Source organism: Electrophorus electricus, chromosome 4 (genome assembly GCF_013358815.1).
Source record: "Electrophorus electricus isolate fEleEle1 chromosome 4, fEleEle1.pri, whole genome shotgun sequence".
Classification (NCBI taxonomy): domain Eukaryota; kingdom Metazoa; phylum Chordata; class Actinopteri; order Gymnotiformes; family Gymnotidae; genus Electrophorus; species Electrophorus electricus.
Window position 1 is genome coordinate 30,549,066 of NC_049538.1, and position 10,000 is coordinate 30,559,065.

At 42.0% G+C, this 10,000-nt stretch overlaps 2 protein-coding genes across 2 annotated transcripts in view; both read right to left on the minus strand.

Annotated features, from left to right (window-relative positions):
* Nucleotides 1–2,165: 2,165 nt before the first annotated feature.
* alx1 (ALX homeobox 1) lies at nucleotides 2,166–5,315 on the minus strand. The gene is made up of 4 exons (XM_027032883.2): nucleotides 5,040–5,315; nucleotides 4,146–4,447; nucleotides 3,459–3,587; nucleotides 2,166–2,507 (listed from the first exon to the last, which is right to left on the minus strand). The coding sequence occupies exons 1-4, from the start codon at nucleotides 5,257–5,259 to the stop codon at nucleotides 2,166–2,168; spliced, it is 993 nt and encodes a 330-aa protein (XP_026888684.1). The 5' UTR covers nucleotides 5,260–5,315.
* A 3,180-nt stretch (nucleotides 5,316–8,495) lies between these two features.
* lrriq1 (leucine-rich repeats and IQ motif containing 1) overlaps nucleotides 8,496–10,000 on the minus strand; it is a 32,088-nt gene continuing 30,583 nt past the window's right edge. The window contains 1 exon segment of the mRNA XM_035525454.1: nucleotides 8,496–9,727. Within this exon segment, the coding sequence (XP_035381347.1) occupies nucleotides 9,315–9,727 (413 nt within the window). The 3' untranslated portion in view covers nucleotides 8,496–9,314.

A 10,000-nucleotide genomic window follows, 5' to 3' on the forward strand; every position in this document is an offset into this window, starting at 1 on the left:
CAAAAAGAGGTTAATAAAGTGTCATATCCAGAGTAACTCGAGACCTTGTTTACTTGCCTGCCAGATAGTCTGAGTATCTTACACATTCAGGTGGGTTTCAGCAAGAACAGGCTTTCTGTAGGCTCTTCTGTCCAGCACCTTGCCTTCATGTGTTAAAATATCATTCAGCCAGAAGACACACACGTGTGTCGAGCGTTTCAGCTGGAGTGTTCATGTCCAACCATTCAGAGCTATTTAATAACCCTCTACATGTCTGAATGAACCTCCCGTGTAAATGAAGTGTAAATGACGTGTAAATGACTTGTAAATGAGGTGTTCGCCGTGATACCCTGGGAATATCAATGCTTGGGAAACCAGGCTCAGCCAAAAGAACCATTTCCACTGCAAAGACAAACACTGATGATTCAGGAGTAGGACGTGCACAGAAATGCTCCACGGTCTGTAAATCTTTACCTACAGACACATTCACACACGTGCACACACACACACACACACTCTCGATGTTCTCTCACTCCCCGTGGGTGTTCAGTGGACTGTGGTGTGGTTGGATGGGCTCCGCACCCCCTCACCCCGAGGACGTGAGCCTCTGTATTAATGATTCAGGCTCACCCCGCAGGGTCAAACCCATTCAGTCTCTTCTGCAGCATCCCGTGGTGGGAGTGTTTCCTCACATGTGCCGTCTCATCCGTCTCCAGGCAGGCCAGAGAGCAGGGAGGGACAGAGGGTCTCGGACGCGTCTGCTTCAGAGGGGTGAGGAGATGGCACAACATTCAGAGGGCTCAGAACCGGATGTTTGGGGCAGGAGAAAGGTTTCCACCGAGCTCGAGCTGGGGGTATTCCTTGACAAATTATGCAGCCACATATGGATTAGTGTACACCCACACCCACAAAGCCTGACCAATTACTCTAAGAAATTAGATGCTTCTATCACAATAACAATCTGATCATTACTTTGTACATATCTGCCCATGGTTAGTGAAGAGTTTGAGATAAGTTGCCTTTTAATGCCAATATATCAGTGGAATTGACTGGGTAAACAACTTCCTTATATATTTATTTTAAAGACTGTTCCAGTCTTTCAGAAAGACTGGAATAGCATTTTAATCATATTCAGACTGTATGAAATTTTAGAAGTTTTACAATGACGTGACACAAAAGCACTTTGAAACTCACCTTTGTAATTGTGTTAACATTTACAGAGACACAACGAACTGCCACCTTTCCCGGGTTTCTCTAAAATTACTAAATAAATGTACTTTTCTAGATGATCATGTAGTAAAGTAAAATTACTTTACAGTTGCTGATTATAAAGTTTAATCCCAAATGTGGCCTAAAGACATGAGCACACATACAGTCAGGAGCTGAGATGCTTCTCGGTGCATCCACTAGGAATAGCTTTCGACAGTCCCATCTGTAATCAATAAGCCATCTTCCCAATATCATAACACATTTGTAATCAATAGTCCAGCTACTTACTCAACTGGCAAAAACAGAACACATGTTTAGTATTTAGAAATCTGTACACTCAGATGTTAAGTATTTAAATTATAAACTTCTGATTATTGTTGTTGTTGTATATCTTTGATTATTTTTGGCATTATTTTTGGATAAAACCTCTAACACATTATAAAATATAAAACAGGAAATCAATTCATTCGGTGTAATTTGGGGTGGTACGATAAAACCCTCTCAGCAATGGACAGTAACAGATAAATCACGATAAGTGGCAACCCACCAATCTTCAGCGTGGTGAAAACATTTTTATTGAAATAATGTTACGACAGAGGACCGAGCGCTCCTTGGACTGTAGCAGAGCACGGACCAGCCACCATTCTGAGCTGTGTTGGAGAAACGACCTCTGACGAGGCTCCTCACACCAGAATGTAGTGCGTCTCTTCTGCTTTCACACCACCGTAAGTGCATCAGAAATAAAAAAAAATTTTCAAGATTTTTTTAGGGTCCCTAGCAAGATTGATTTCTAAATTATAGTTCATCTTGGGCCAAGTAGCTGAAAGTGTGGTAAGGAATAGGTTTTTGGGGCTTCTCCAAAAGTGTCATTCTTTCAAAGAGCAGCAAGTCAGTGTTGAGTTGGATAAAGTCTGTGTCGATGTATCAGAGTCTCTGAGCAGATTGACTCTGAGATGTTGGCCGTCTGAAGGCATCGCTCACATGGCCCAGGAGATGTTGGCCGTGTGCTCTTTGGCTTTCATCCGGAGCACGGCGATACTGGACGAGCGCCTCTCAAACTCCGGCTTGCTCTCGAACGCCGCTGCATGGCTAGCGGGGGTCGGGCCCAGGAGTGAATCAGCAAAGAAGTTGTTGAGGGACATGGGGTTGACAGCGAACTGGTTCTGCTGGGGGTTGGGAAAGCCCACATAGCCATGTTCAGAAGCCCGCGGGGAATGGGGGTACGGGGCAGGCACGCAGGGCGAAGAACCACGCGGGATAACACACGATGACACCACCGCCCCACCGGGGCTCGGGGCTGGCCATAGGTTGTTGGGTATCTGTGTGGCGTGGAGAACATCAACAGTCAAAGGTTCTAAATTATACAGCACATATATATCTGTTTTCCCCTCCATGCTGTGTACAAAATGGCTAAGTGCATGCATATATATATATATATATATATATATATATATATATATATATATATATATATATATATATATATATATATATATATATATATATATATATATATATATATATATATGCATTATAAGCCTGGCCTGCACATACAATTACTGAGATATTACAACAGGCCTCAGCACAATACAATAATCATTTTCTCCAACATTTATAAATATATTCAGACTGTTTTTGAGACAATTATATTCACAGTAGAAATCCACATTATAAGCATATCATCATACAAATCCTCTTCCAAATAGAGAAGCCTCTTCATATAAGCAAACAAACACCAGTAATCTCTTAATACGATTTATGTTTAATTAGTGTATTCGCGATCACAGAACGAAATAAGAGTCTACGGGATTGTCACAGGCTATTCCATATTAATCTTTAATATGCTTTCTCTCATCAACCTTTAGCCTGCTAATTAACGCAAAGATAGAAACATTTGTAGAAAGTGTCTACCGTGGAAAATCGCTCATTCAGAATATGTTTACGCGCCGGTTTGGGTAGAAAGTCCGCTCTCAATACTTGACTATACTATAACTGGAGGCATTTGTAAGGCGCAAACACGCACAAGCATGCATGCACGCATGCTAAACCTCATTCAGAGACGTCAGAGTTTAGAGATCGATCTCAGATCGATCAGTCCCTGAACGGATTATGATAAAACTCCTTCGAAAGCGGCTCACAGGTATACTAAAGCAGGTCCAAGCCACGCTGAAGTTATCGTGCGAATGAGCATTTTACGTCCAACTAACATACACGCCTAAATATTTGAATGAATCGTCCCTTGACAATGAAACAAAGAGAATTAAACTCACCTGGGAATACGAGTCTGTCCTGGGCAATACCGATATGTCATATGTCGCTGCAAAGTGGTTTTTAGCTTGCTGGATTTGTCCGTACCGCTCTCTCTTTCTCCACTTAGCTCTTCTGTTTTGGAACCACACCTTTGATAATTGTTATGGAAGAAAACATGTTCATTCTTAGGTAATAATTAATTGATTGCACGCATAAGTAACGTATGTAATCACATTCAGATGACACTTTAAATTCAAAATGAAAAAATAAAATCTACAGTATTTCTAGTCCCCTTTTCTAATCCCCATTTTTACGTAAACCTGCATGAAAAAGCCGGTAAGCAGTAACTGTCGATAAGATCGACACAGACACATTGTAAAGGCCCCTAGTCCGTCACTTTGGATAGTTTTCATTCAAATAGGCCTATTCACAATTACACATGAGAGGGCGAAAAATAAAAACCTTGGCTCATGTTAAACCGCAAATTGTATTGTTAGATGAAGGCCTTTTTTTTTTTTATAGTATAAGTATAAACAGTACTTAATACTTCTTAATACTAGTACTAGTACTAATACTTAATACTAAAAATAGTACAAACAGAAAAGTATATTAGCCGCTTTGATGACAAATTTCTAATTGAGATTAGTACCAAATGACGCGATATCCCATCATGAAAGAGAGCACATGAAGTAGGAATTTGCGGTGACCTGGACTCGGGCCTCCGTGAGGTCGGTGCGCATCGCCAGCTGCTCCCTCACGTACACGTCGGGGTAGTGCGTTTTCTGAAACACTTTCTCGAGCTCCTCGAGTTGAGCGCTCGTAAATGTCGTGCGGTGTCGCCTCTTTTTACTGCTTGACACGTTACTGTCGCATTTTCCACCAGTTTCATCTAAATCCGTTTTCTCCTGAGCAGATGTCACCGGGGAGGCTCTTACACTGCAGCAGTCCATCGGCCTCGTGGGCTCCGTGCGCAGGCTGGCCTCCTCGGTTTTCTGGGCGCAGTAATGCGCTGTTGTAAAAGAACAGCCTGTTTGTTATGAGCTAGTAGTTCACTCATTCACACAACGTAAAATGTACAACGTCGAACGAGCTTTTAAGTGGTTTTGAGAGGGCTTGCACGGTAATAGCCTACATGTGTAAACGCAATGTCAAGGAATATCACTGCTGTGTAATTAGGTCTTTCAATACCACTTTGGTAAGTTTTCACTTCGAAAGACACACAATAACCCTTTAATGTATTAATTGTAATACATAACGTATTATGCACGTTTATTATGTGACACAGTACAAAAGCGGTCTGTGAACATTTAATAGGACTTGATTGATTAGCTAGTTGATTGATTAGATAGTTGATTAGCTTTCAAATATATAAAGCATTGCTCCGTATTCATTAATTTGTCATGTGTGCCTAAGTACAAATGTTAGTATTGTTAGTACAGTAGTATATTATTTTTTATTTTACTCAGTGGGTGAATGACCTACATCACAATCTGCGAGGCATAAGCAGTTAGGATCTCAAAAAGGCCCAATGCGGCCTACAATACTACATTTACACCAAAGATAACCGTGGCATGCGTTCATATACGTGACAGCAAACTCACTGTTTTGGTTGCCACATGGAGAGCATCTCTTCATGTGTGTGTGATGGTCACTGTTTTGGTGAGAGTAGGTCTGCACGCACTTGGGCGACGTTTTGCTGTAGTATTGCGTGCTGTCTAAGATCTCCATGCCTTGATCCAGCGTGCTGCCAGGTCCCGTGTAGTAATCACTACACTTCCTCGCTTGGCTTTTCAGTGTGAATTTATCCGTCAGGTATTCCATCCTCACCCGCTGCCCTCGACTCTCACGCCACGGGCGTCGGGATAGACCATAGAGGTTTTATCACGTTACGCAGAAGTGAAGCGAAACAGTCCGTACGGCGATTATTTGCACAGGCCGTTAATTTGTCTTGTCTCGGGGAGCTCGAGGGCTTCTCTTTATATCTCCGAGGAGAGAAAGCTCCTAGCAGCCACTCAACTTTTAAATATGGAGAACTTAAACTCCACCCATACACCGCATGCAGCATTTTCAAACAGATTTATGAAACTCTCAGTGATAACCTAAATAGAAACAATTACAGTTACTCACATATATGGCGTATATGTACAGATCTACTGATTATTGATGAGTTTTATTAAATAACGCGCCATGCTCCATGTTCAGCCAAAGCAGACAAACTAATCGGGAGAATTAAATAAATTAAATTTGTATCAATGTATATTGTAATGTACAGCATAAGCTGCTGGTTTCCAAGTTTATTATTATTATTATTATTATTATTATTATTATTATTATTATTATTATTATTATTATTACCGTATTATTATTTTCGTAGTTTATGTCGCTGTTGTTTACATGGCTATTATTATTTGTCGGTTTTAGAAGTTGTTATGACGTCTCATTACTGTATAGGTAATGTGCGCAACTCCGAAATTCAACACGTCGAGAAGTTAAATTGTCTGTGCACGAAAGTCTGTGATTTAGGGCCACTGGCTGTCAAAAATTACTCATAGATTTTAAAAATCTGCTGTACTGGGCCACTCAGAAGACTACAGAAATGTAAGTGTATTAAAAGGCCGTGAAAATTAATTCATGTGCAATAATGAAGCTATTACCTGATATTCTCTTCCCATTGCTAATTTTTCTGTTCTTGTACTGTGAAGTGTTCTTGAGTATCCCGATAGGCGCTTATAAATAACATTTATTCTTATTATGATTTCAGATTATACTAAAAACACATTTTATGAACAACAACCCCACCAATTTAAGATATTAGATTATATAAAAACTCTATTTCTTGACTCATTCTAGTACTTTCTATAACATTTTAAGTCCGAAACTAAAATTTGTACATGGCTGAACACGACATGAAAGGTCTGTCTTACTTGTGCGCTATAACGCAAGAGAACTTGTCGACCCCGCACTACTAAGAGCAATTTACAAGTCGGGTGCATTAGTTTTTCCCCACACAACTCATGTAGTGACGCATTTATTTTTGTGCATTTTCTAACTCATAACTCATAATATTGGAGCGGTGTGCCTTCTGTGAAAATTTTCTATGAAATATATAAACACAAATATGAGGTAAAAATAATGGAAATTATTCTACAGCGCTTGTTCGGTCCGTAAAACGATCTAAACTATTTTTAGAAACCTTTAATCACTCTAGTATTGTCACTATAGGCCAATAATGTTAGTCTAGCGGATAGAAATGTGCTGGTTTTGGTCTTATAGTTCTTATTGCTCTTATGGAGTCCCAGAACTGAGAAACTGGCACCGCAGGGTCAACGCAGGGTCAAAAGCGAACGATCACCTGAACGATTGTGTTTCAAACAGGAAAGCTGTCATCTGATACCTCGTTCACTAAACAGCCTTTATAAAAAAAAATTTAAAAAGATCCCACATCGAGAAACTTTCTCATTTACCAGCAAATCGTACCACCTGCCAGGCTAGCCATATCTAGCCTCGGTTTGCTGTCGGACCGTTGGCAGTCCCTAGGGTTCGATGGTGCCACTTCACACAAAAGCAAAATAAATACGAGTGCTCTTAAGTTGCAGGGGGTTCCTACTGGAGATGTGAAATCACGCAGCATTCGGCCTCACGCTGAGGGGAAAATGCGAAAGGTTCTGGATGGTTTGTTGAAATTTTGTCTCGCGTTTAGATAAAAAAAACTATGAATGTTGTTTAGTAAAAAAGTTATAACTTAATTTTCCATAAGGTTTTAATTCTGCACAAAACCCCACGTTTGTTCCAAGTTCCATCCAAGTTCAAAATATAATCGTATGAACAAGAACGAATATTTATGACAAGTAGCAAAAACAACAACTAAAGATATTTTAGTTATTTTAGAAGACAACTTCTTTGATATCAACCATCTAAATAATCCGTGTTTAATTACTATGAACTGTTTACTGTTCATTTGAAATTTGACAGAAGAATTAAAGTTTATTCAACGTAGATTTTAGTGTGCCATAAACGTATGATTGAAAAAGTAGTTTTAATAAACCTATTTAGCTTCGTTTAGATTAGTTCGTCGACTGAGACAATTTGAAAAAATCGTTTAGGACTTAGTGAATATGCACAGTAATGACTTGCTCTGAACACTGGCACTCTGACTAATCTACTGAAGGTTAGTGGCCGGAATAAGTGTCAGTTGAGTTTGTGTACACACACGCTTTCAAGCGTAATTAAAGCGATAATAAACGGCTCGGCGCGGCTCCACGTGTGCAGAGTGGTTCGGTCTGGCCACCGCTGACGGTGCCGAAACGGCTCGGAATATGAGCGCTGAACATATGGTTTGAGAGGCCTATGGTTTTAGATCCCTGGTCACGTTGCAAGCAACCCACGGCTTGTCAAAACGACCCATCTGTTGCAGAAAAAGAAGCTTTAACCAAATACATATTTATTTCCCGTAATGTGTTCCTGGGTAATTAAATAAAACGCAGGCTATTAGTAAGCCAAACAAACGTACGCAGTATTTCAGTGCGCTGAAGTATTTCCCTCGGTACTGTGGAACTGCGCCCACGTGAGTAGTTATAGAGATCGTCTCTCGTGGTTGCCCTCGTGCTGGTGTGAATTGTGCCCTCGTGCTCTGACAGTCTATCACTTCGCTCTGCTTTAACATGCGTAAACTCAAAACCAGCACTGATGTGCATATGCTCAGATTAAAAGACCCAGTAATCTCTGCTGAGACTTCCAGGGTTCTCCAGATTTAGGAATCTTTCAGAAATGGTCAATATTCTCGATGGTGGTCAATTCCTTCACGAGCACAGAACTAGATAGCATTTAAATTATGTTTGTGAACATGTTTGTAAGGTCCTAGAGAAACCAGGGCCAGTAAATAGATAAATTAAATAAATTGAATAAACAAATCACATTTTGCCCTTGCCTTATAACAGCAGGCAGGAAATTCGTTTCTCATACCGGTTTATTGACTGGCAAAACATTCTGCATGGCAGGTGCCAGAATGTGGCACACAACCCTCAGCAGAGTCTTCAGCAGAGCACATGTGTCTACGCACGGGTTCCTGCTATCGGCTGTTTGTTTTCACACTAATTATCTTGTCAGGTCTCAGCCCAGACAGTGCGCGCTTACATCCCCGTGTTTATGTCCCCGAAGTCGGACTCAAAATACAGACATGACTGCTTCGATCTGACACTAACAGAGCACCACATACAAGACCGATCTGATGATTTCCCAACAGATTTTTATCGCGGGCTAGCAACATGTCCGTGGGTTTCCCCGTGTGCTTTCAGAAGTGACATCATGGCATGTCTATGCCACAAAGAGAAACCCAGAAGCGTGTGCAAAAGCTTATTAAAGCTCCTAAACCGCAAACATTTACCGTAGAAACATACTCAAGGAACTTTAGGCTTCTGTCGGTTTCTTCATTTAAGCAGAGACAGGAACAGAAAAGGTAAACAAAGCACAAACATGGACAGAAGGTCCAGCAGGACAGCATGAAAAAGCTGGTTGCACATATCATGTCATCTGAAGAGTTTCCACACGCACTGATATTCGAGAATAACAGCCCACAGCTATTTAGACTTTCCATCATCCACTACTTGAGCTCATTTGCAGGAGGAGGCGGCTGAATTTCGGCGCTTTTAGTAGAGATCAACCGTGCACACTAAGGATTAAAGACAAAAAACCTGAACACATCGTCCTTGGGAAATGCACGTGTGAATAAACACACGAGGAGCTGGGGTTGTGAACGTGGAGCGGTGGAGTTGTTTGTGCATGCTTGTGAACGTGGCGCGGTGGAGTTGTTTGTGCATGGTTGTGAACGTGGAGCGGTGGAGTTATTTGTGCATGGTTGTGAACGTGGAGCGGTGGAGTTATTTGTGCATGGTTGTGAAGGTGGAGCGGTGGAGCTGTTTGTGCATGGTTGTGAAGGTGGAGCGGTGGAGCTGTTTGTGCATGGTTGTGAAGGTGGAGCGGTGGAGTTGTTTGTGCATGGTTGTGAAGGTGGAGCGGTGGAGCTGTTTGTGCATGGTTGTGAAGGTGGAGCGGTGGAGTTGTTTGTGCATGGTTGTGAAGGTGGAGCGGTGGAGCTGTTTGTGCATGGTTGTGAAGGTGGAGCGGTGGAGCTGTTTGTGCATGGTTGTGAAGGTGGAGCGGTGGAGTTATTTGTGTCTCTTCTTTCCCCCTCCCCAGCCGCCGCTCAGCCGGACGGGATTGTCTCGGAACGAGATCCGCTCCTCTCGAGGCGGCATCACGCCGAGTCGTGCCGGAACCCCAGCTCCTTTCGCTGTGATAAACACAGAAGCAGAAAGCGTCAGACCACGGCACCCTCGCGGGCACACCCGAGCGGCCGTGTGGCTGCCGTGAAACACTCCGAGCATGGCAGCGTGGAGGGGCTTACATAGGGAGGGTCTTCCACACGCACTGCAGGTACCACACACACACCCCCACACACGAGAGCACACATTTAACCTCTAAGTGCCCAACTTCTCTATCAGTGAACAAGCTGCCCAGTAAAAAAACAAAAACAACAACAAAAAAGGTTGTACAAATGTAAGTC

Bases quoted from the DNA above. Each gene is read 5' to 3' on its own strand.
- alx1 (XM_027032883.2), bottom strand. From the start codon at position 5,259: ATGGAATACCTGACGGATAAATTCACACTGAAAAGCCAAGCGAGGAAG. The intron at 4,448-5,039 runs GTGAGTTTGCTG...CTTTTACAACAG, and splicing joins TCCATGTGGCAACCAAAACA to CGCATTACTGCGCCCAGAAA. The intron at 2,508-3,458 runs GTGAGTTTAATT...CACGCCACACAG, and splicing joins GGACAGACTCGTATTCCCAG to ATACCCAACAACCTATGGCC.